Source organism: Bos indicus, chromosome 3 (assembly GCF_029378745.1).
Source record: "Bos indicus isolate NIAB-ARS_2022 breed Sahiwal x Tharparkar chromosome 3, NIAB-ARS_B.indTharparkar_mat_pri_1.0, whole genome shotgun sequence".
Taxonomy (NCBI): Eukaryota; Metazoa; Chordata; class Mammalia; order Artiodactyla; family Bovidae; genus Bos; species Bos indicus.
Genome location: NC_091762.1, coordinates 7,719,408 through 7,746,124, shown reverse-complemented (window position 1 = coordinate 7,746,124; position 26,717 = coordinate 7,719,408). Strand labels below are relative to the sequence as shown.

Below are 26,717 nucleotides of genomic sequence, written 5' to 3'. Positions count from 1 at the left end.
TGGGAACAGATGCCATAATCTTAGTTTTCTGAATGTTGAGCTTTAAGCCAACTTTTTCACTCTCCTCTTTCACTTTCAACAAGAGGCTCTTCAGTTCTCCTTTGTTTTCTGCCATAAGGGTGGTGTCATCTGCATATCTGAGGTTATTGATATTTCTCCTGGAAATCTTGATTCCAGCTTGTGCTTCATCCAGCCCAGCATTTCTCATGATATACTCTGCATATAAGTTAAATAAGCAGGGTGACAATATACAACCTTGACATACTCCTTTCCCTATTTGGAACCAGTCTGTTGTTCCATGTCCAGTTCTAACAGTTGCTTCCTGACCTGCATACAGATTTCTCAAGAGGCAAGTCAGGTGGTCTGGTATTCCCATCTCTTGAACAATTTTCCACAGTTTGTTGTGGTCCACACAGTCACAGCCTTTGGCATAGTCAAAAGCAGAAGTAGATGTTTTTCTGGAACTCTCTTGCTTTTTTAATGATCCAACGGATGTTGGCAGTCTGAAATCCAGCCTGAACATCTGGAAGTTCACAGTTCACATACCACTGAAGCCTGGCTTGAAAAATTTTGAGCATTACTTTGCTAGCATGTGAGATGAGTGCAATTGTGCGGTCGTTTGAGTATTCTTTGGCATTGCCTTTCTTTGGGATTGGAATGAAAACTGACCCTTTCCAGTCCTGTGGCCACTGCTGAGTTTTCCAAATTTGCTGGCATATTGAGAGCAGCACTTTGAAAGCATCATCTTTTAGGAGTTGACATAGCTCAACTGGAATTCCATCACCTCCACTAGCTTTGTTTGTAGTGATGCTTCCTAAGGCCCACCTGACTTCACATTCCACGATGTCTGGCTCTAGGCTGGTGATCACACCATCGTGATTATCTGGGTTATGAAGATCTTTTTTGTACAGTTCTTCTGTGTATTCTTGCCACCTCTTCTTAATATCTTCTGCTTCTGTTAGGTCCATACCATTTCTGTCCTTTTTCATGCCCATCTTTGCATAAAATGTTCCTTTGATATCTCTAATTTTCTTGAAGAGATCTCTAGACTTTCCCATTCTGTTGTTTTCCTCTATTTCTTTGCACTGGTCACTGAGGAAGGCTTTCTTATCTCTCCTTGCTATTCTTTGGAACTCTACATTCAAATGGGAATATTTTTCCTTTTCTCTTTGCCTTTTGCTTCTCTTCTTTTCACAGCTATCGGTAAGGCCTCCTCCGAAAACCATTTTGCCTTTTTGCATTTCTTTTAATCCCAAACTTAATATTTAAAACTGAAAACTGCTTGAACCTAAACTGCTATTTAAAAAACAGTTTTTAAAAAATGTTTTAAAGTGAATTATAGTTGACCTTCTTTATTCATGCATTCTGTATTTATGAATCTTCTTACTTGAGAAAATTTATTTGTACCGCCAATCAATATTCAAGGTACTTTCATGGTCATTTGCATTCCCAGGTGAATTTCAGCAAAGCAGTACTTTGGCTTCCTGTTTCAGCTCTCATACTATAAACACTTGTCCTTTCTGAGATCTATTTAGTGCCGTATTTTTTACATTGTATGATTTTTGCTTGTAAATTCATCATTTAAAATTGCCTACAAGCATAGTTCTGCAGTGTGCTGCCTAGTTTTGCGAGAGCCTGAGAAAGCTGTATTGTGCTGTGTAGAGAAAACATGTATTAGATAAGCTTCGTGTGTACACGGGTTATAGTGCTGTTGCCTGTGAGTGCTTTGTTAATGAGTGAACAGTATTTGTTAAAGAAAGTGTCTTTAAATGGAAACATATAAAGCAAGGTTATATGATGATCAGTTCACAAAAATGCTGTAACTAAGGGCTCACAGCAATCTCACCTGTATTTCCCTTAGGAGAATGGTTCAGTGTTTTCTCGTTCAGAGTTCGCACTGACTTTATAGAACGTAACTACCGTAAATAATAAGAGTTGTACAGGTAAAATATTATAGTTAGAAATGGCCTATTGAGTACATGAAACTATTTCAAAGGAAGTTTTTATGGCTCATTTATAATTTCCTTTTAGGTCAATCTTTCCGTCCTCTTAAGTTAATAACAGTTTGAAGATATAGAAGAACCTATAAGAATTAAATATATATGATTTTTGTTTTTGAAGAAAGATAAACATTTTTTTTACTCTCTTTAACTTTTGGGTGTTAGCTTACTGTGCTAAACAATAAAAGACCCTGAAAATATTATTAAGAACTATATTAACACCATTTGAGTACATCTTTCGGGATATGATGTGGTTTGAGGTATTACATTTTTAGATATAATTTTATCAAGGCACTGACATGATATTTTTAATATCTATGGCTAATCATTGTTGAGTGACTCCTATGCAAAAGAACCCATAGGAGTAACATGGTTGGTACGAACATCTCTGACCCCAGGGACAGTCCTGAAAGGTTTATGTAGTTACCCTCATTTTACTGATGAGGAAAATGAAGTTGCTCTGGGATGGATTTCCCCCACAATTGCCCAATTGAGGGGTGGAACAGGAATTGAGAGACAGGTATATTTGTTTCCAAATCCTAAGCTCTTTTTCCCCTTTTGTACAGCCTCATAAGCAAGTATGCATTCACAGATTTGACAGAACGGTGAAAAACAACTTTTCCTCAGACTTAATTTTTCTTACCAAAATTTTAAAATCATGCAAACTGATGTAGAAGTCTGTTTTCTGGTACTGATGTTGTTTTTACGTGCTTTGCAGTGCACTTGACTGGTACATTTAGAGCATTCAGAAATGAGAGTTTAGCTCTAGTGAACTGGATCTTAGCTTTTCAAAATGTTATTGCAAAAATTGCTGCCAAAATGCTACTAATATTTTGGTTGAGAGAGATTCTTATGATTCAGATGTCACCTTAGATTAGGAAGCATTTTTGAGTGGATAGAAATTCATCAGTTTAAGAGCACTTTGCCATTTTCTTACTTCAGCAGGAACTCAGGGAGTGAGCTACAGGTGTATTATGCTTCACCCAGAAGTTACCAAGACTTCTTTGAAGCTATCCGCAGAAGGGGAGACACGTTTTATGTTGTGTCGTTTCGAAGGGTAAGTTCATTTGGAGAGAATAAAAGAAATATTTTTGAATATTTGCTGTACATAAGGCATTGGGCTGCATACTATGGAAGATAAAAATATATGAGATGGGAAGCAATATACAATAAATTGTATGAGTAGAACACTCTAAGTGCTATAATACAAGCTTGACCTTGAGCTGTTCAAGTTATGAAGAACATGGAGTTGATACCAGACACTATTTAGAAAATATAAGCTGCTTATTGATTTTTATTCTTTGTTGTCCCTATAGCCATATTTTTTGTTTATAACTAAAGCAGAAGTAAAAACATAAAAATTTCTTTTTACGTTTTATGGTGGTTTGGTTTTCCCATTTGGTTAATGGAAAGTAGAGTTCCTAAATTTTAGCTTAATATGAGTTATGGGCTGATTAATACATTACATGTGGAATGTTTGAATCTATGTGACTGAGACTTTCTATTCTTTTCTCTCTGCTTCATCAAGCATTTACTCTTATTAGTGAAGAATGTATAAGATAATTAGTCACTCATGCAAAAGAAAATGTTTATATGACTACTTCTGAATGTTACAAATGTTAGACTAAATGGGGTAAAACGCATAGCTTATTTTCATGCCATCTACTTTTCCTCTAAAATGAAAATACATTTTTCATAGAATTACCATTTGAATATCTCTCGTAAAGTGCTGTATGTTAAACCAGTAACATATGAATAGGTTAGAATTTCTTGGTAGTTTGTATCCTAGGTTTTTCTTTTTCTTTTTTTAAAGAATGTGGAGAGGCATGATAGAAATAAGCATATGCTGACAGTAAATGATGCATTCTCTGATTATTGTCACAACTCACTATCACTGAAATTTTCAGTTAATTCTTTTCCTGAAGTATAAATATTTAGTGGCTCAGAATTTTGGACTCGAAGATTAGGGCAGTCAAACATTTCATGTATGTGTAGTTGTTAATCAAATGTGTTAGGAGATTTGGGATACTATAGTGAAGGTATCTCATGACTTCTGCCTTTTCTCAAAAACTCCCTGTGCTCAGTCTATTCTCTCAGATGTAATCGGTGTGTTTCTATACTGCACCAGCCTCAAAGTTCATTTTTAGCAGCAAGGGGGCAGCTGAAAACAGGGTTTCGGCAAGGCTCCAGCTCTACTGGCTGATGAAACTTGGTGTTGCTTTGGGTTGACACAGTCATGTTGGGGGGAAATGTAAATGGGATCCAGCACTATGAAGAAGAGACTCGATGGGTGTTAAAATGAACGTATTGATGTGTATATATAATGAATATAACCACAAAAGAAGCACTGAAATAGCTGAATACTTTTCCTTAGGTTTGGGATAATTTCTGTATTATTTGATGAAAACAGTACAGTATACATTAAAAGTAGCAATTGTCAAGCCACAGATTGACATCATGACTAGTAAAATTTTTCTAGGGAGGAGAACAAGTATTTGTTACGAAGAAAATTATTGTAGCCTTAAAAGGACTGTGTTTTTACAAAGGAAGACTAATGCTGTTCTTTTTTTTTAATGAATATGTTACATTTCTTACATTTGTAAAAGCTAATTCTCATTAGTTTGCTGTGAAAAGTGCTACTAGAAAATTATTTGTCACCCTCCCTGCAACCTTCTGATGTTCTGGAAGGAACTGTCTCATGTTTAAGCAAACTGTTGGATTCTCACATTCTGTTTGAGTTTTTCATTTCCTAATTACTGATTTATCATATCTTAGTGTTTTATATCAAGGAAAAGTGAGGATAAGCATGAACTGAACTAGATAACAGTCAGAAGTCCTTAGAGAGAGAGAGAGCATCCTTTTTTACTTTTTCTTGCTTTATTTTTTTTCAACAGTAGGGATAAGGAAGTTAATTTTATCATGATGACTATGTCATTAGACAGGAATTTGATTAAGTCCTGGGTTGTTCTTTTTGTTCTTGCTAAAATGAGAATGAGAGACATAATGATCTCATGCTTACATGCTTAGTTTTCTTTTCCATTTTTTTCAATATAAAATATACTAACAGTTTTATTAAAAAGTTAACTGGCATCATTTCTTGTGCACAAAGATGTAGAAATCTCAATAAAAATAAATAAGGGAAAAAAAAGAAAGACGTAGAAGTCTTAGTCAGGCTCTTAATTTCATTGACAGAAATTACTGTAATTGATACTGTGTGACTGCATTAGAAATTAAGAAGTGTAGGAATTTTGATGCCCCCAGGTTTTGCTTAGTATAAATGAAAATTAACAGAGCCAATAAGCAAACCATATTGTTTTATTTTATAATTGGACATGTGTTTAACAAATATTTTAATTTATAAAAAAGTAGATGTAGCTATTGACTGTTTAGTATACCATTATTTAATAAACCAACTCTTACATTTCATAGCTTGGAACGTACACTAGTCCTCATGGAGACTTAGAGTAGTGGCTTGTTGTCATTCCTGATTCAACAGCAGCTCCAGTAATTCCACTTTAGTCTTTTTCTCACATGTCTTATTCAGACTCCCCAAACATAAAGAGCTTGATTATATATATATATATATAATTATATGGAATTTCTGCAATAATCTGGCTCATGACCCATGGTCCATTCATTTGTGACCGAGGAAATAGGGTGCATTTCTTTAAATGTACCAGCAAGTTCATGCAGAAGGAATAGCTTGGACTACTAGTTTGAGAAAAAGATTGTGATCAACCATTAGAGCTTCATAAACTGTTTCTTATATCACGTAACACCTGCTTTTTTAAAAGAGTTCTTTCTTTATTGGCCCCTAGTTTCTGGTCTCCAAGGCTTGTCTTCTCATATGTATCACAGGCCTCGGAAAGACGGGAAGTGTCATGTGCTTTTTTATGACTACAGCTGACACTCGGCACAATGCCAGTCACTCAGTGTTTATTGAACAAAGCAATTTTATGTATGCTTCACTAAGGGAAAGTTCACGGTTTTTCATCATCGTTTAAGGTGTATATTTACATCTGTTTTGCTTAGAGAAATTTAAATCTATTTTGCTGCTCTAAGAAATAACATGGGCAGTGCCAAATTCCAGCAGAAAGTTCAGTTAGAGATGACCTGTCTTTGCTTTATTTATGGTTGTACTAGCCAGAGATGTATCTTATCAGCTTTGTGCTTATCTCTGAATCTAAGCTTTCGAGCTAAGAAAAAAGTCACCTTGGTGAAATTATTGGAGTGGATTGTTGTTAGACCTTGTTGCTTTTTTTGTGTGTGGAGAAGGGTTGGTGTCTAGTATCTGCAGATTCAAGCAGCATGAACCAGAAACTTGTAACTTTGGACAAAGAATAAGAAAGACTTTCATAGTGCAGAAAGGTTGACTGGTGATGTTAATGATTCAAAAAGTTTGCCAAAGGTTTATTCCCACGGAAGGCCTTAAAAGAGAGTTTTACAGAATGACAATGACATTTTCTAAGTTAATGCCTAAAGTAATACCGAATACATGCTTAGAAGAGTGGCATCTTTTCTTAACGTATATTATTTGTTTCTTGGAAATTTTTGTTTAGTATATACCTTTATATAAAATCTTCGGAGGCAAGAGGAATTTCTTTAGTAATCAAAGGAGATTAGTGTATAAAGTCTCCTTCAAAAGGATACAGCTCCTTTTGTTTTGGGACTTCACAACTACACATGGATCTTGAAGTTTGGCCATTTACTTATCTCTGCTTTCATAATCTTCTAGCCAGATTCCTTCTCTGGCTGAAAAAAGAAGTGACTAAATGAATTTTGAAAAATACTTGCTATTTTAAAAATATGTCTTTCAAAGAATTAATCTCAAAAATATACAAGCAACTCCTGCAGCTCAATTCCAGAAAAATAGACGACCCAATCAAAAATGGGCCAAAGAACTAAACAGACATTTTTCCAAAGAAGACATACAGATTGCTAACAAACACATGAAGAGATGCTCAACATCACTCATTATCAGAGAAATGCAAATCAAAACCACAATGAGGTACCATCTCACAGCGGTTAGAATGGCTGCGATCCAAAAATCTACAAACAATAAATGTTGGAAAGGGTGCAGGAAAAGGGAACCCTCTTACACTGTTGGTGGGAATGCAAACTAGTACAGCCACTACGGAGAACAGTGTGGAGATTACTTAAAAAACTGGAAATAGAACTGCTATATGACCCAGCAATCCCACTGCTGGGCATACACACTGAGGAAACCAGAGTTGAAAGAGACACGTGTACCCCAGTGTTCATCGCAGCACTGTTTACAATAGCCAGGACATGGAAGCAACTTAGATCCATCAGCGGACAAATGAATAAGAAAGCTGTGGTACATATACACAATGGAGTATTACTCAGCCATTAAAAAGAATGCATTTGAATCAGTTCTAATGAGGTGGATGAAACTGGAGCCTATTATACAGAGCAAAGTAAGTCAGAAAGAAAAACACCAATACAGTATACTAACACATATATATGGAATTTAAAAAGATGGTAACGATGACACTATATGCAAGACAGCAAAAGAGACACAGATGTATAGAACAGTCTTTTAGACTCTGTGGGAGAAGGCGAGGTGGGATGATTTGAGAGAATAGCATTGAAACATGTATATTATCATATGTGAAATAGATTGCCGGTCCAGATTTGGTGCATGAGACAGGGTGCTCAGAACTGGTGTGCTGGGATGACCCTGAGGGATGGAGTGGGGAGGGATGTGGGACAGAGGGTCAGGATGGGGAACACATGTATACCCATGGTTGATTCATGTCAATGTATGGCAAAAACCACCACAATATTGTAAAGTAATTACCCTCCAATTAAAATAAATTAAAAAAAAATGTCTTTTCTTAGAAGAGAGAGACTTAAAAAAAAAAATCCTTATTTTAGAAGGCTTTTTTCCAAATAAATTGTTAGCTTACTTTAAGATATACTGTTATTCAGGTCTTAAGCACATTATAAAAAATAGAACAGAGTTGTCTGAGGATTTACTTAACCTGAGTTTAGTTAATGATTATATCAAGAGCATTATATATCCATTTTCTTTTTCATTCATATACAAATATGGATACCTTTAATGTATACGGCCATTATAATTTACTTTTGCATTCCAGTCCCCTATAATGAAAAGGACATCTTTTTTGGGTGTTAGTTTTAGAAGGTCTTGTAGGTCTTCATAGAACCGTTCAACTGCAGCTTCTTCAACATTACTGGTTGGGGCATAGACTTGGATTACTGTGATATTGAATGGTTTGCCTTGGAAACGAACCGAGATCATTCTGTCGTTTTTGAGATTGCATCCAAGTACTGCATTTCGGACTCTCTTGTTGACTATGAGGGCTACTGCATTTCTTCTAAGGGATTCCTGCCCACAGTAGTAGATATAATGGTCGTCTGAGTTACATTCACCCATTGCAGTCCATTTAGTTTGCTGATTCCTAAAATGTCGATGTTCACTCTTGCCATCTCCTGTTTAACTGCTTCCAATTTGCCTTGATTCATGGACCTGACATTCCAGGTTCCTGCAACACTGCTCTTTACAGCAGTGGACTTTGCTTCCATCACCAGTCACATCCACAACTGGGAATTGTTTTGCTTTGTCTCTGTCTCTTCATTCTTTCTGGAATTATTTCTCCACTGATCTCCAGTAGCATATTGGGCACCTACCAAACTGGGGAGGTCTTTCATCTTTCAGTGTCCTATCTTTCTGCCTTTTCATACCCTCCATGGGGTTCTCAACGTGTGAATACTGAAGTGGTTTGCCATTCCCTTCTCCAGTGGGACCACATTTTGTCAGAACTTTCCATCATAATCCATCCGTCTTGGGTGGCCCTATATGGCATGGCTCATAGTTTCGTTGAGTTAGACAAGGTTGTGGTCCATGTGATCAGATTGGTTAGTTTTCTGTGCTTGTGGTTTTTAGTCTGTCTGTCCTCTGATGGAGAAGGATAAGAAGCTTATGGAAGCTTCCTGATGGGAGAGACTGAGTTAGAAATTGGGTCTTGTTCTGATGTTCAGGGCCATGCTCAGTAAATTTATAATCCAATTTTCTGTTGATGGGTGGGGCTATGTTCCCTCCCTGTTAGTTCAGTTCAGTCGCTCAGTCGCGTCCGACTCTTTGCAGCCCCATAAACTGCAGCACACCAGGCCTCCCTATCCATCACCAGCTCCCGGAGTTCACCCAAACTCATGTCCATCGAGTCGGTGATACCATCCAGCCATCTCATCCTCTGTCGTCCCCTTTTCCTCCTGCCCCAAATCCCTCCCAGCATCAAAGTCTTTTCCAATGAGTCAACTCAGCCAGCATGAGGTGGCCAAAGTATTGGAGTTTCAGCTGTTATTTACCTGGGGCCAAACTATGGTGGAGGTAATGAAGATAATGGTGACCTCCTTCAAAGGTCCCATGTATGCACTGCTACACTCAGTGCCCCCAGCCCTGCAGCAGGCTACCGCTGACCCATGCCGCTGCTGGAGACTCCTGGACACTTACCGGCAAGTCTGGATCAGTCTCTTATGGGGTCATTGCTCCTTTCTCCTGGGTCCTGGTGCACATAAAGTTCTTTTTGTGCCCACCAAGAGTTTGTTTCCCAGTCCTGTGCAAGTTCTGGCAGCTCTGTGATGGGGTTAATGGCAACCACCTCCTAGAGGGCTTATGCCACACCCAGGTCTGCTGCACCCAGAGCTCCTGCCCCTGCATCAGCCTGCTGCTGACCCGTACCTCCACAGGAGACACTCAAACACAATTCTTAGTCTCAGTCTCTGTGGGATCTCTGGGTCCTGAAGCAGGGCAAAGTCTAATAGAGTTTTGCCAAGAGAACGTACTGGTCATAGCAAACACTCTCTTCCAACAACACAAGAGAAAACTACACATGGACATCACCAGATGGTCAATACCGAAATCAGATTGATTATATTCATTGTAGCCAAAGATGGAGAAGTTCTATACAGTCAGCAAAAACAAGACCAGGAGCTACCTGTGGCATAGACCATGAACTCCTTATTGCCAAATTCAGACTTGAATTGAAAAAAGTACGGAAAACCACTAGACCATTCAGGTTTGACCTAAATCAAATCCCTTACGATTATACAGTGGAAATGACCATTAGATTCAAGGGATTAGATCTGATAGATAGAGTGCTTGAAGAACTATGGACAGAGAGCTTCGTGACATTGTACAGGAGGCAGGCTTCAAGACCATCCCCAAGGAAAAGAAATGCAAAAAGAAAATGATTGTCTGAGGAGGCCTTACAAATAGCTGTGAATAGAAGAGAAGTCAAAGGCAGAGGAGAAAAGGAAAGACATACCCATTTGAATGCAGAGTTCCAAAGAATAGCAAGGAGGGAATGAAAGCCTTCTTCAGTGATCAATGCAAAGAAATAGAGGAAAACAATAGAATGGGAAAGGCTAGAGATCTCTTCAAGGAAATTAGAGATACCAAGGGAAAATTTCATGCAAAGATGGGCACAAAAAAGGACAGAAATGGTATGGACCTAACAGAAGCAGAAGATATTAAGAAGAGGTGGCAAGAGTACACAGAAGAACTGTACAAAAAAGATCTTCACGACCCAGGTAATCACGATGGTGTGATCACTGACCTAGAGCCAGACATCCTGGAATGTGAAGTCAAGTGGGCCTTAGAAAGCACCACTACGAACAAAGCTAGTGGAGGTGATGGAATTCCAGTTGAGTTATTTCAAATCCTAAAAGATGATGCTGTGAAAGTGCTGCACTCAATATGCCAGCAAATTTGGGAAACTCAGCAGTGGCCACAGGACTGGAAAAGGTCAGTTTTCATTCCAATCCCAAAGAAGGCAATGCCAAAGAATGCTCAAACTGCCACACACTGGCATTCATCTCACACGCTAGTAAAGTAATGCTCAAAATTTTTCAAGCCAGGCTTCAACGGTACATGAACTGAGAACTTCCAGATGTTCTAGCTGGATTTAGAGAAGGCAGAGGAACCAGGGATCAAATTGCCAAAATCCGTTGGATCATCGAAAAAGCAAGAGTTCCAGAAAAACATCTACTTCTGCTTTTGACTATGCCAAAGGCTTTGACTGTGTGGACCACAACAAACTGTGGAAAATTCTGAAAGAGATGGAAATACCAGACCACCTGACCTGCCTCTTGAGGAATCTGTATGCAGGTCAGGAAGCAACTGTTAGAACTGGACATGGAACAACAGACTGGTTCCAAATAGGAAAAGGAGTATGTCAAAGCTGTATATTGTCACCCTGCTTATTTAACTTATATGCAGAGTATATCATGAGAAACGCTGGGCTGGAGGAAGCACAGCTGGAATCAAGATTGCCGGGAGAAATATCAATAACCTCAGATATGCAGATGACACCACCCTTATGGCAGAAAGTGAAGAGGAACTAAAAAGTGTCTTGCTGAAAGTGAAAAGAGGAGAGTGAAAAAGTTGGCTTAAAGCTCAACATTCAGAAAACAAAGATTATGGCATCTGGTCCCATCACTTCATGGCAAATAGATGGGGAAACAGTGACAGACTTTGTTTTTGGGGGCTCCAAAATCACCACAAATGCAGCCATGAAATTCAAAGATGCTTGCTCCTTGGAAGAAAAGTTATGACCAACCTAGATAGCATATTAAAAAGCAGAGATATTACTTTACCAAAAATGTCCGTCTAGTCAAGGCTATGGTTTGTCCAGTGGTCATGTATGGAAGTGAGAGTTGGACTATAAAGAAAGCTGAGTGCAGAAGAATTGATGCTTTTGAACTGTGGTGTTGGAGAAGACTCTTGAGAGTCCCTTGGACTGCAAGGAGATCCAACCAGTCCATCCTAAAGGAGATCAGTCCTGAATATTCATTGGAAGGACTGATGCTGAAGCTGAGACTCCAATTTTTTGGCCACCTGATGTGAAGAACTAACTCATTTGAAAAGACCCTGATGCTGGGAAAGATTGAAGGCAGGAGGAGAAGGGGACGACAGAGGATGAGATGGATGGATGGCATCACCAACTCAGTCGACTGAGTTTGAGTAAAGTCTGGGAGTTGGTAGTGGACAGGGAGACCTGGCGTGCCACAGTCCATGGTGTCGCAAAGAGTCGGACATAACTGAGCGACTGAACTGAACTGAACTGATTATACTTTACACACTCCTTTCACATTTATAATCTTAGTTCCGTACATATAATAAAGTATCCCTAGTTTTACTTTACACATGGAAATATTGAGGCACAGAGAGGTTAAGTAGCTTGTCTAAGGACACAAAAATGGTATGCAGTAGAAATAGCAATAATTGAGGTGTTCTAATTTAATACGATTTTTTTATTTCTTTACATTCTGGTGCTGCATTTTAGATATATATGCAGAATATTTAAATATCAAAATTACTCTGTTTCTCCAAAGCCAAGTATGTTTTGTTGCCAAATCTGCTGGCCAGTTTTGCTGGAGTTATTATATAACAATTAAAATATTTTGTTTGTTAATAACCTGACTGTAGCTTAAGTGCTTTATTAGGTTACACTTTCATAATAGTAAAGAATAACTTAATGGTCTGAAAGATTACAGTATCACTTCAGATTTGAAACCAAGGGAATATAATAAGTAGACTTTGAGAGTTTCTGGTTTCTTTTTAAAACAGTTGAGGGGAAAAAAAAAATCTTTGCTGTGTCTTGAAATGGAAGTACTTTAGCCAAAATAGACAATATTTTAATGATTGGTACGCTAGAACTTCTCATAGAGAAGAATGGTTTTTGTGTCTGTGTAAATGCATTTTATAATGCATTCTGTATATGGCATGCCAGATTCTTGAGATGAGAAACTTTTGATCTCAAGCTCCTTGTTGAATATGAGTTACTGTTGTATGGTTTTAGGGGATTTAGTCATTTGTTCCTTGGCTCTGTAACAGATTCCTAGCTAATATTAAAAAAAGTTTCTGTTATTTGGACTTTTCAGTTATAAACTGTAATATAACTTGTTTTATGTTTGAAAAATGACTGTTCAGTAGTCTCTATAACGAGACTTGTAAGTAGAATAGCCATGGACATAAAGAACTTATAACTCATGATTTCAAGTCTTCAAAATTTTCAGGATGGTGGGCAAGTCCATCTGAGTCTTTTCCAACCTTTTGTGATTCATGTGCTATATTTAGTAATCTTTATTTTATGATGTTTTTTCACATGCATTTGTTTAAGCTCCTTTTATAGATTGCAAGCTTTCTCTGGGCAGGAATAAAGTTATTCCTCTGGTCATTTTACAAAGTCTGTTGCAGTGCACTGCAGACAGTGTAAAGTAAGTCCTAAATAAATGTTAGGTCTCAAACTGCTATTTATTTGTGACTTTTTGCCTTATTTTTTATGTCCTGTTGTTCAAAAGATTACTAGAGATGAAGTTTCCAGAAACAAATAAGGAAATTTTCTCAGTGAACGTTTAAAATTACTTTTATTATTTGAGTAACTGTGGAAAAAATCTTTAAATATATAGTCTACTTTGATGTGGATAGATTTTCAGCTACAGAATAGAATGACTTCTAAAGCTACCCCTATTCTTCAGGTGGGATTTGATAATTGATAAAGTTTGGATAGTTTCCTTCTCATCAAACTTCACATTTCTCATAACGGAGTAAGAAAACATTTCCTGAAAGCAAAACTGCATTTTAAGAAAAAATATTTCTTCACATCATGAAGATGTGAGGGAAAATGTTTTTTAAACAACTCACAGATGCAGCCTTTAGTGACTTGCATTCTAACCCCAATTCTGCCACTTACTATTTGATTTTGGACAAATCACTCATCTCTCCTAATTTCAGTTTCCTGATCTGTGAAATGATTCAGTTAGAGCAGGTTTGCATTTTCCTTCTAACTCTAGAAATCTGAAATCTCCAGTCTTCTATTTGTGTGTGTGTAGGTATTTGTGTGTATATGTGTTTCTATGTGTCAACACTGTCCTTTTTTTTTTTTTAAAACTTTACATAATTATATTAGTTTTGCCAAATATCTAAATGAATCAAAGACCTGTAGTATTGTGTTAAAAACTCTTTAAAGTTACTAGAATGACTCAGTCTGTTGGAGTTTGAATATTTTAAAGGTTTTGAAAAACAACCATAACAAAAACAAAATGTCAAATTACAAGATAGACCCATAAGTTAATGAGTTTGATTTTTTAATTGCTAGTGACCTTATAATTTATCTAATAATAGTTTTATAGTGCTTATAATATGCCAGTCTTTAATCCTGAGGTAGGTACAGTTATTATCTTCACTTTGCAGATGAGGAGCCTGAGGCACAGAGAGGTTGATTTGTCCAACATGACATAGTTTGGAGGTGACTGAGCCAGCATTTAACTTACAGAGTCTGGTTCCAGAATCTGTGTTTGCAGCCACTTCCCAATATTGCCTTTCTAGAACTTTTAAGTCCAAGTCCCTTGTCTTTCAGAATATTCAGCTTGGATTTTAATTCAAGATTTTAATTCCACTGATCCATCTGTTCAAAACATTGTTTGAATGCTTCTGGTTCATTTTCTAAAGAACAAGACCAAAGATAAAGCCCTGTGGAAAAGCAGGACCCATGCTATGAAGAGTAATATTGTAAGAGAAACAGAGCCACCAGGGAAATACAGAGGAAATGATTAGAGATATAGAAGAAGAATTGGAGCAGTGCTACAGATGAAGGGGGGAAATCTATTTTAAAATATGGAGATTAAGGAAGGAGAATTAAAAAAAAGAGATGGTCAGCAGTATCAGGTGTTACAGAACTCACTGAGAACGAGATGAGGAAAGCCCATTTGGCCTGTATAAACATGGAAGTAATTGGTGACTTGAAGATTAGAGGCTGAGAGAGACTGTGAAGGAAATAAAGTGGGGGGCTTGGTAAATTTGGCACTGAAGGGAAGGGGAAATAGCCTGGATACAGGTAAAGGGAAGAGAACTAAGGTGTGTGTTGGTGTATGTGTGTGTGTGTGTGCACGGGTGCGCATGTGTATGTTTAAGGATAGGAGAGATATAAAGTAAAGAGAGATTTGTTGTTGTTCAATTGCTAAGTCATGTCCGACTCTTTGTGGCCCCATGGACTACAGCACTCCAGGCTCCTCTGTCTTTCACTATCTCCCAGAATAGTCACAGAGAGACTGTTATGGTTAATTTATATACATATAAATATAAGAATGGAGTGCATATTTTATTTTTGACAGATGTTTTAAAAGAAAATAAACATGTCAGTGTTTGTTCCTCATCTGTATTAATGTGTTTCTATTTAACTCAGAGCATGGAGGAAGTTAAAGAAAAATTTTTGATTTGCAGTAGGACTACACAAAATAAAAGGAAAAGTGGAATTAAAACCAGATTTCTATGAAATAAAATCATATTTAAAGTATTCCTTGAGACATCAAAAGTCTTCTAAATCTTAAACAGGGAGCTGGTTTTTAATAATGGTGAAATGTTTTTAAAATTTAAAGGAGATAGAACTATTTCTAATTTAACTAATGCACAGATGGTCTTCAAGTTTTTCCTCAAAAAGTTGGAAAACTAGCAAAGTAGACTATTAAATCATTTTATGCTTAAACAGAATTTGGTGCTAGCTTTTTGATGATGTCATAAAGCTTAATTATGGAAGAAGCAGTTATAGTTAGGAAAAGTTGTTGATTTACCATCTGACTCAGGAGTAAGGTCTGAAATGCTTATGTCCTTCCCTCCCCAATATGTGGTGATTTCTTCATTTTGGACTATGATTTGTTTAACTTTGACACCATCAACAAATCTGAACACTGACATGTAGCTGGTTTTTCTTGAAAGATCCTAAGGCTTTAATAGGTGTGTGGTATTTATTTCAAGACACTGATGCTAATCTGTAGAGAGTCTGTTATGGTTGGGCTTTGAGGAGTTTTTCAGTTCCGAGTATAGAATCACACTGGAAACCAGCAGGATAGATGATTAGCTGAGACCAGAGTGTGGTGTATGTCTAACTAAATAATTATGTAACTATTTGCTTACTGTCTGTTTCCCTTGTCAGGCCCTAAGCACCTGAGGGCAAGAACCAACTCCATCTTAGTCATCACACTATCCATAGTACCCAGCCTAGTATCAGGCATAGAGCAGGTATTCAGTAAATACTGAATGAATGAACAAACTGGATATCAAATCCATTAGTTTGATGGATGGATTCTAAATTAGTTTATAACATCACCATAATGTGATAAACAATTTGTGATAGACCAGCTTCTTGATTACTTTTATTGGGGCCATCTAGGTCTCATGGTAAATCTAGAAATCAGTCTTTGAAAATCTGTAAATTTAAATGCATTTTATACTGCATAGGGACTATAACCAATATTTTATAATAATTTTAAATGGAATATAATTTATGAAAATATTAAATGACTATGTTGTACACTTGAAACTAATATAATACTGTAAATCAACTGTTCAATAAAGAAAAAAACATGCTTCAAGAAAAGCTTGTCAATCAAATCTTCCATAGCCTATATTTTAAATAATTCATATAGAGTCATCTATGTCTGATTATAATACACCTAGAAGTAAATCTTGAAAATAATATCATACAGAATAAGCAAGCCTCTGTTAAAGTTTTATAGCTACTTTTCTTCTCATTCTGTTATTGAATAGAAATTCAGTAACTTTTATTCTGTTGAGTATGAATCTGCCTTGGAGGGGCTGTTTACTTTAAAGTTCCTTAAAGAGACTATTGCATTCTTCCTGCTAAATGTGCTTTGAATTAGTAGCATTTGGATATCTATTCTTGTGGAGGTACAAGCAGTATAAAGAGAATGATACATAATCAAAAAAATTTTCCTTGGCTTTGGAATGAAAAAACATCCAACTCAGAATTTTGCAGTCAAATATTTATCTCATCAAATATTTATCCACTCATTTCCTATATGGAGAAGGCGATGGGACCCCACTCCAGTACTCTTGCCTGGAAAATCCCATGGACGGAGGAGCCTGATGGGCTGCAGTCCATGGAGTCGCGAAGAGTCAGTCAGACACGACTGAATGACTTCACTTTCACTTTTCACTTTCATGCATTGGAGAAGGAAATGGCAACCCACTCCAGTGTTCTTGCCTGGAGAATCCCAGGGACTGGGGAGCCTGGTGGGCTGCTGTCTATGGGGTCGCACAGAATCAGACACGACGGAAGCGACTTAGCAGCAGCAGAAGCAGCAGCAGCAGCAGCGTTTCCTATATATTTGACTCTGATCTTCAGGCTCCTATTTTGCCTGAAAAATCAGGCCTCAGACTGAACTGAGTGATAAGAAAGTGGAGGTCCTTGACTGATGTAGATCAGAGGTTCTCAAACTTTTCAGTTTCAAGAGTCCTTTGTATTTTCCCAAAAGATTTCAAAGAAACATTAGTGAGAAGAGTGCTGGTTTTATATTTTTATGAATCTCTTTCATATCTGGCTTAGTAGAAGTCAGCTGGATTCTCATATGTGCTTCTGCATTAATCATTTCCTTTCGGCTCAAATATATGAAGAAAACCTGACCTCACACAGATAATGTAGTTGGATATGGAAGAAATATTTTCAAAGCCTTTGCAGATAATTGTGGGTATTCTTCTTTGATGCCATACCAAAATTCAACCAGAGATAGTTTCCTCAAGGGTACTTTAAGTGTAGAAGCCAAATCTAAAAACTTTTAGCACTCTGATACATTAAAATCCATTGGTTTTTACCTTGCCCTTTGAATGGATCTCTTCTCCATGCATGATTTTGTAACGTCACACATTGGCCATTTGGAAAAATTTGGCTCATTGAGATATACAGATCTTGCAAATGTTGACACATTTTATTATACAATATTTAAAAAACCATGCTGTTTAATACCACCACAAGTCTTATCTGAAAAGTCTTTAAGTATTGTTGTTGTTTAGTCACTCCGTCGTGTCCAATTCTTTGTGACCACATGGACTGTAACACACCAGCTTCTTCTGTCCATGGCATTTTCCAGGCAAGGATACTGGAGTGGGTTGCCATTTCCTCTTCCAGGGGATCTTCCCGACCTAGGGACCAAACCTGCAGCTCCTGTACTGGCAGTGAATTCTTTACCACTGGGCCACCCAGGAAACCCCAGTAGTACTAACTCTTAGCATCCACTAAACACCCTTATAAAGAAAGAGAGTCTTTAAATAGTAGGAAGCTGTTAAGTTCATGGTAGCAGATGCAACTTTTTCAAAATCCTATTTTTTGCTTGAAGGCTCATTTCATCACTGTCAAAATATTGTCAGTTGTTTTCCTTGAAGTGGCAACCTCCTTTAACTCATTTGTCTTTCAAATACCCAAGTCAAAATACTATTTGTCTATCTGACATCCTTTTAAATAAAACTGATACTACATTAAAAAGTTGCTAGGGAGTTCCCTGGTGGCCTATTGGTTCAGATTTTGGGCTTTCACTCCCATGACCCAGGCTCAATCCCTGGTTGGGAAACAAATCTCACAAGCCATGTGGCACAGCCAAACAAGACTTTTTTTTTTCTGTTTTTTCTTTTTTTTTTAAATTAATTATTTTAATTAGAGGCTAATTACTTTATAGTATTGTAGTGGTTTTTGCCATACATTGACATGAATCAGCCATGGGTGTACATGTGTTCCCTATCCTGACCCTCCCTCCCCATCCCATCCCTCAGGGTCATCCCAGTGCACCAGCCCTGAGCACCCTGTCTCATGCATTGAACCTGGACTGGCAATCTATTTCACATATGATAATACACATATTTCAAGGCTATTCTCTCAAATCATCCCACCCTCGCCCTCTCCCACAGAGTCCTGTTCGTTATATCTGTGTCTCTTTTGCTGTCTCACATACAGGGTTATTGTTATCATCTTTCTAAATTCCATACATATGCGGTGGTATACTATATTGGTGTTTTTCTTTCTGACTTACTTCGCTCTGTATAACAGGCTCCAGTTTCATCCACCTCATTAGAACTGATTCAAATGATTCCTTTTTGATGGCAGAGTAATATTCCATTGTGTATATGTACCACAACTGCCTTATCCATTCATCTGCTCATGGACATCTAGGTTGCTTCCATGTCCTGGCTATTATAAACAGTGCTGCGATTAACATTGGGGTACATGTGTCTCTTTCAATTCTGGTTTCCTGGGTGTGTATGCCCAGCAGTGGGATTGCTGGATCATAAGGCAGTTCTATTTCCAATTTTTTAAGGAATCTCCACACTGTTCTCCATAGTGGTTGTACTAGTTTGCATTCCCACCAACAGTGTAAGAGGGTTCCCTTTTCTCCACACCCTCTCCAGCATTTATTGCTAGTAGACTTTTGGATCGCAGTCATTCTGACTGGTGTGAAATGGTGCCTCATTGTGGTTTTGATTTGCATTTCTCTGATAATGAGTGATGTTGAGCATCTTTTCATGTGTTTGTTAGCCATCTGTATGTCTTTGGAGAAATGTCTATTTAGTTCTTTGGCCCATTTTTTGATTGGGTCGTTTATTTTTCTGGAATTGAGCTGCAGGAGTTGCTTGTATATTTTTGAGATTAGTTGTTTGTCAGTTGCTTCATTTGCTATTATTTTCTCCCATTCTGAAGGCTGTCTTTTCACCTTGCTTAGAGTTTCCTTTGTTGTGCAGAAGCTTTTAAGTTTAATTAGGTCCCACTTGTTTATTTTTGCTTTTATTTCCAATATTCTGGGAGATGGGTCATAAAGGATCCTGCTGTGATTTATGTCGGAGAGTGTTTTGCCTATGTTCTCTTCTAGCAGTTTTATAGTTTCTGGTCTTATGTTTAGATCTTTAATCCATTTTGAGTTTATTTTTGTGTATGGTGTTAGAAAGTGTTCTAGTTTCATTCTTTTACAAGTGGTTGACCAGTTTTCCCAGCACCACTTGTTAAAGAGATTGTCTTTTCTCCATTGTATATTCTTGCCTCCTTTGTCAAAGATAAGTGTCCATAGGTGCATGGATTTATCTCTGGGCTTTCTGTTTTGTTCCATTGATCTATATTTCTGTCTTTGTGCCAGTAGCATAGTGTCTTGATGACTGGGGCTTTGTAGTAGAGCCTGAAGTCAGGCAGGTTGATTGCTCCAGTTCCATTCTGCTTTCTCAAGATTGCTTTGGCTCTTCGAGGTTTTTTGTGTTTCCATACAAATTGTGAAATTATTTGTTCTAGCTCAGTGAAAAATACCGTTGGTAGCTTGATAGGGATTGCATTGAATCTGTAGATTGCTTTGGGTAGTATATCATTTTCACTATATTGATCTTCTGATCCATTAACATGGTGTATTTCTCCATATATTTGTGTCCTCTTTGATTTCTTTCATCAATGTTTTATAATTTGCTATATATAGGTCTTTTGTTTCTTTAGGTAGATATATACATAAGTATTTTGTTCTTTTTGTTGCAGTGGTGAATGGAATTGTTTCCTTAATTTCTCTTTCTGTTTTCTCATTGTTAGTGTACAGGAATGCAAGGGATTTCTGTGTGTTAATTTTATACCCTGCAACTGTACTATATTCACTGATTAGCTCTAGTAATTTTCTGGTTGAATCTTTAGGGTTTTCTATGTAGAGGATCATGTCATCTGCAAACAGTGAGAGTTTTACTTCTTCTTTTCCAATCTGGATTCCTTTTATTTCTTTTTATTCTCTGACTGCTGTGGCTAAAACTTCCAAAAGTATATTGAATAGTAGTGGTGACAGTGGGCACCCTTGTCTTGTTCCTGATTTTAGGGGAAATGCTTTCAATGTTTTACCATTGAGGATAATGTTTGCTGAGGGTTTGTCATATATAGCTTTTATTATGTTGAGATATGTTCCTTCTATTCCTGCTCTCTGGAGGGTTTTTATCATAAATGGATGTTGAATTTTGTCAAAGGTTTTCTCTGTATCTATTGAGATAGTCATATGGTTTTTATCTTTCAATTTGTTAATGTGGTGTTAACAATATCAATCAATCACATTGATTGATTTGCGAATATTGAAGAATCCTTGCATCCCTGGGATAAAGCCCACTTGGTCATGATGTATGATCTTTTTGATATGTTGTTGGATTCTGTTTGCTAGAATTCTGTTAAGGATTTTTGCATCTGTGTTCATCAGTGATATTGGCTTGTATTTTTCTTTTTTGGTAGCATCTTTGTCAGGTTTTGGTATTAGGGTGATGGTGGCTTCATAGAATGAGTTTGGAAGTTTACCTTCCTCTGCAGTTTTCTGGAAGAGGTTGAGTAGGATAGGTGTTAGCTCTTCTCTAAATTTTTGGTAGAATTCAGCTGTGATGCCATCTGGTCCTGGAAGATTTCCAGATTGCTGGAAGATTTCTGATTACAGTTTCAATTTCCGTGCTTGTGATGGGTCTGTTAAGATTTTCTATTTCTTCCTGGTTTAGTTTTGGAAAGTTATACTTTTCTAAGAATTTGTCCACTTCTTCCAAGTTGTCCATTTTATTGGCATATAGTTGCTGATAGTAGTCTCCTATGATCCTTTGTATTTCTGTGTTGTCTTCTGTGATTTCTTCATTTTCATTTCTAATTTTGTTGATTTGGTTCTTCTCCCTTTTTTTCTTGATGAATCTTAACTAATGGTTTGTCTATTTTATTTATCTTCTCAAAGAACCAGCTTTTAGCTTTGTCAATTTTTGCTATGGTCTCCTTTGTTTCTTTATCATTTATTTCTGCCTAATTTTTATGATTTCTTTCCTTCTACTAACCCTGGGGTTCTTCATTTCTTCTATTTCTAGTTGCTTTAGGTGTCGAGTTAGGTTATTTATTTGGTTTTTCTCTTATTTCTTGAGATATGCCTGTATTACTATGAGCCTTCCCCTTAGCACTGCTTTTACTGTGTCCCTTAGGTTTTGGGTTGTTGTGTTTTCATTTTCATTCATTTCTATGCATATTTTGATTTCTTTTTTGATTTCTTCTGTGATTTATTGGTTATTCAAAAGTGTGTTGTTTAGCCTCCATATGTTTGTATTTTTAATAGTTTTTTTCCTGTAGTTGACATCTAATCTTACCCCATTGTGATCAGAAAAGATGCTTGGAATGATTTCAGGTTTTTTGAATTTACCAAGGCTAGATTTCTGGCCTAGGATGTGATCTATCCTGGAGAAGGTTCCATGTACACTTGAGAAAAAAGTGAAATTCATTGTTTTGGGGTGAAATGTCCTATAGATACCAATTAGGCCTAACTGGTCCATTGAATCATTTAAGGTTTGTGTTTCCTTGCTAATTTTCGGTTTAGTTGATCTGTCCATAGGTGTGAGTGGGGTATTAAAGACTCCCACTATTATTGTGTTACTGTTAATTTCCCCTTTCATACTTGTTAGCATTTGTCTTACATATTGTGGTGCTCCTATGTTTGGTGCATATATATTTATAATTGTTATGTCTTCTTCTTGGATTGATCCTTTGATCATATGTAGTGTCCTTTGTCTCTTTTCACAGCCTTTATTTCAAAGTCTATTTTAATCTAATATGAGTTATTGCTGCTTATGCTTTCTTTTGGTGTCTATTTGCATGGAATATTTTTTTCCAGCTCCTCACTTTCAGTCTGTATGTGTCCTTTGTTTTGAGGTGGGTCTCTTGTAGACAGCATATATAGGGTCTTGTTTTTGTATCCATCCAGCCAGTCTTTGTTTTGGTTGGGGGCATTCAACCCATTTACATTTAAGGTAATTATTGATAAGTATGATCCCGTTACCATTTACTTTGTTGTTTTGGGTTTGAGTTTATAAACCTTTTCTGTGTTTCCTGTCTAGAGAAGATCCTTTAGCATTTGTTGAAGAGCTGGTTTGGTGGTGCTGAATTCTCTGAGCTTTTGCTTGTCTGTAAAGCTTTTGATTGCTCCTTCATATTTAATTGAGATCCTTGCTGGGTACAGTAATATGGGTTGCAGGTTTTTCTCTTTCATCACTTTAAGTATGTCCTGCCGTTCCCTTCTGGCCTGAAGAGTTTCTATTGAAAGATCAGCTGTTATCCTTAAGGGAATCCCCTTGTATGTTATTTGTTGTTTTTCCCTTGCTGCTTTTAATATTTGTTCTTTGTGTTTGATCTTCATTAATTTGATTAATATGTGTCTTGGGGTGTTTTCCCTTGGGTTTATCCTGTTTGGGACTCTCTGGATTTATTGGACTGAGGTGCCTATTTCTTTCCCCATTTTAGGGAAATTTTTAACTATTATCTCAAGTATTTTCTCATGGCCTTTCCAAAAAAGAAATTAAAAAAAAAAGTAGTTTGTAGAGCTCACAACTCACACAGTACACAAGTGATTTTCCTTTGGACAGTCATACTTAGGATGCAGCAGAAATGTTTTATGTATATTTCCTATTTTGTCATAGAATATTAAAAAGAAGTCTACTCAGGGGTCAAGATTTAATAAAGTTAATAACTTTTATTGCTTTATCCAGGATGTCCTTAAACTGACTTTGTGTGTGTGTTTATGATGTGTATATGTGTGTGTATCTGAACATGAGGTGATGAATAATACAGTGAACTCTAATACAGTTTGGTGCCCTTGTCTTCATTCAGGCTAAAGTATCAGAATTGATTTTGTATCATCAGTATAAATATCAACAGAGTTGTTCCAGGATAAATGAGATTCAAAACCATTGTTCAAAATGTTTAAATATTCAATACTGAATATTTTAGAATTGCTTCTCTTTGTTGCCAAACATTTTCATTAAAGATTTTTGTTGCTGATTATTTGGTGTTCATACTGAATGAATGTAAATAAAATATCAAGTGTGTAGTTTCTTTCATTTATTGAGCAGAACAATTCTACAGTAGAAATATTAATTCAGTCTTCATATTTGCAGCTACTCTTTAATTTGATGCGTTATTATATGACTAGAAAGTAGCAGTGCCATAATTTCTTGTATTGACTTTTCATCCAGCAGGTACTGAGCGGGGTCAACTATCCACAGCATTTTTAGTCTCTCAGGTATTGATTGTATGTACTTCTTCAGCCAATGCATTATAAATTTACCATGTAAGATATTTCAGTGGCTCTTAAACTTTACATGATTGGTCTTAGAATAACCTTAAGTTGTGGGTCTTAACCTTTACTATGTTGAGTTATATTCCCTCTATACGTACTTTGTGGAGCGTTTTTATGATGAGTGGATGTTGAGTTTTCTCAATTGCTTTTTATATGTCTGTTGAGATGATCATGTGATTTTTATCTTCCTTTTGGTAATGCAGTGTAACACATTGATTTCCAAATGTTGAACCATCCTTGTGACCCTGGAATAAGTCCCACTTCATCATGGTGTCTGATCTTTTCTGTTTTTTTTTTTTTTTTTTTTTAATTTGTTTTGCTAATATTCTCTTGAGAATTTTTGCATCTAAATTCATCAAAGAGTATTGGCCTATAATTTTTTTTTTTTGGTAGTGTCTTGGTGCTCAGTTTTGGTATCAGGGTGGCCTCATAGAATGAAGCTTTATTTGAGGTATTATAAGAAAGCCAGTGTGGCAGAAGAGTTAGTGAATAGTACGGGGGATGAGGTTGAGTTATGAAAATAAGGTTGGAGAGACTGGAAGGTGCCATATCACACAAGGACTGTAAGCTATGGTAAGGAGTTCAATTTTATTCTGAGGGCCATTTAAGGCATTTAAGCAACTGAATGACATGAATGATTTAGAAAATATGGAGATTGAATTAGTATTTCTAGTATAGAATTGTTTTTCTGCTCTATAAATGAAAGAACCTATACACTTGATGTTTTATTTATATTCATTCAGTATGAACACCAAATAATCAGCAACAAAAATCTTTTATGAGAATGTTTGTCAACAAATACAAGCAATGCATATCAAGGGAATTGGTTTCAGTGAGCCCAGAGTCTTGAATCTTCCCATGTATAGAAAAACACTAAATTTCTTGAGACATCTGGTTTTCATTAACTAATAATACTAATCTTTTGACATCCCAACTACCAGGTCTTTGTAGCAAAATCTCCTATATGCCCTGGGTCCTTCCTTACCTCTTTGGAGCAAGTCTCTCAGAACTAGCTTAAGTCCTCAGTTCTGTCTGCCAAATAAAAGTAATTCTCAAATTTTGGGTTGTGTATTTTTTTAGTCAACAGAAGGAACAGAGAAAGGGTAGTTTTTTTTAATTCCAAGATAACAATTTTAAATTTTCACGGAATGAACTAGTGGATAGTAAGAGAGCAGTGTTATTAGAAGTGATGAAGTCCTTGAGGCGGGGCAAACAGGTGGAATTTATGTCACAAGTAGAAAGACTGTCCTTTGTGCTAGAAGGTGAGACCTTTCTTGTCTTGCAGTTAGAAGCCAGGCAATTTATAGGGAGGACGTTTTATTCTAGGAAGATAAGACACCTCTGATGGCTTCTATTTTCCGCTGAAGGATTTAATACAGTGTGATCAGCTGCAGGTGAGGCTGTTGGAGGAGGTATAGGGGATTTGAGGAAAGAGGAGTGAGTAGGTGTGAAATAGTTGTCTTGACTAATAGTGTGCCTGCTAGAGAAACAGGATTGTCAGGCCATGGTGGGTGCCCGTTTGCAGTATGAGATAAATGAAATCTCTGCAAGAAAGTGCTTGATGTGGGGTTACAGCTGATTAATAAGACATAGCCATTGCACTCAAGGAATTTATAATGTAAAAAATGACAGACAAATAATTACAGTACAGTCCTGTGCAGGGAACTCTTCCTGGAGACTTAACAGCTGAGAACTGATTGTTCTGAGATATTTTACCTGTAACTATTACATCATAGCTCATGGTGACAAAAATAATTGTAGAGGGTGTGATAGTCACAACCGTATTTACGTCTTGATGCAGTAGCTTGTTTGCTTTCTGCAAATATCATCAGGCACCTCATTAACACATCGAGATGCTGTGAGGAAAAGGGCCATCCTTCTCTTCTTTCTCCCTCTTTTTCCCCCCTCATATCTTTGTTTAGTTGTAGTTGTTGGAAGCTAGAAAATTACAAGAATTTGTAGATGCAGCCTAATAATACTGTTTTGTTTTCATTTGGCATGTTCTTTTTATCATTTCCTAACTATTTTCTAATTTGTTATACTGTTGTAATATTTGAACACTTAGTGTTTAACTTGGATTTCTGCCTTACAGCCTTCTGAGGAATTAGTCTTTTTAGCACTCAGGGAACCATACCTCTTGGAAGACTCTCTTAATACAAGAAAACAAACCTTGTGTCTGGATTGAATTTAATTTTCTGCTATATGAAGCAAAGACTTATTCTTTAACATATTTATAATTAAAATTGCTAGTGAGAGTTTGTATATCATGTAATGCCATTTTTTAAGGTGAAGGTTAGTGTTCTCCATCCCCTAGCTTTATTGAGATATAATTGATACATAACATTGTAAGCTTAAGGTATATATCTTTAATCATTTTATAATATATATGCACATACATATTATAAAATGATTACTATAATAAAGGCTAGTTAGCACATTAGTTAAATTATTAGATTATTAGTTAATATTATTAGTTAAATAATTAGGTTAGTTAACACATCCATCATCTCACATAATTGCTTTTTTTAATATTGAGAATATTTAAGGTTTACTCTGTCAGCAATTTTCAAGTATATAATATGGTATTATTAACTGTAGTTGTATATCTCTAGATCTCTAGACCCTATTCATCTTATAACTGGAAATATGTATCTTTTGACCAACATCTCCCTCATTTCCCCCACCCAAGTGCAAATCATACAGTATTATCTTTCTCTGATTTTACTTAGTATGATAATCTCTAGGTCCATCCATATTACTGCAAATGGCATTCTTTCTCTTTTATGT

General features: G+C 36.6%; 1 protein-coding gene and 1 pseudogene across 2 annotated transcripts in view; both read left to right on the top strand.

The window, feature by feature from the left end:
* Window positions 1-26,717, top strand: part of ATF6 (activating transcription factor 6) — a 247,054-nt gene that overhangs the window by 109,457 nt on the left and 110,880 nt on the right. Inside the window, exon 14 of one of the 2 annotated variants that reach the window (XM_070782819.1) lies at window positions 2,946-3,057. In XM_070782819.1, the coding sequence (XP_070638920.1) occupies window positions 2,946-3,057 (112 nt within the window). Of the gene's footprint in view, window positions 1-2,942; window positions 3,058-26,717 lie in introns of both variants that reach the window. The other variant, XM_019958118.2, reaches the window with a different exon arrangement.
* The window catches only part of LOC139180694 (proteasome activator complex subunit 3 pseudogene), a 57,054-nt pseudogene continuing 33,400 nt past the window's right edge, over window positions 3,064-26,717 (top strand).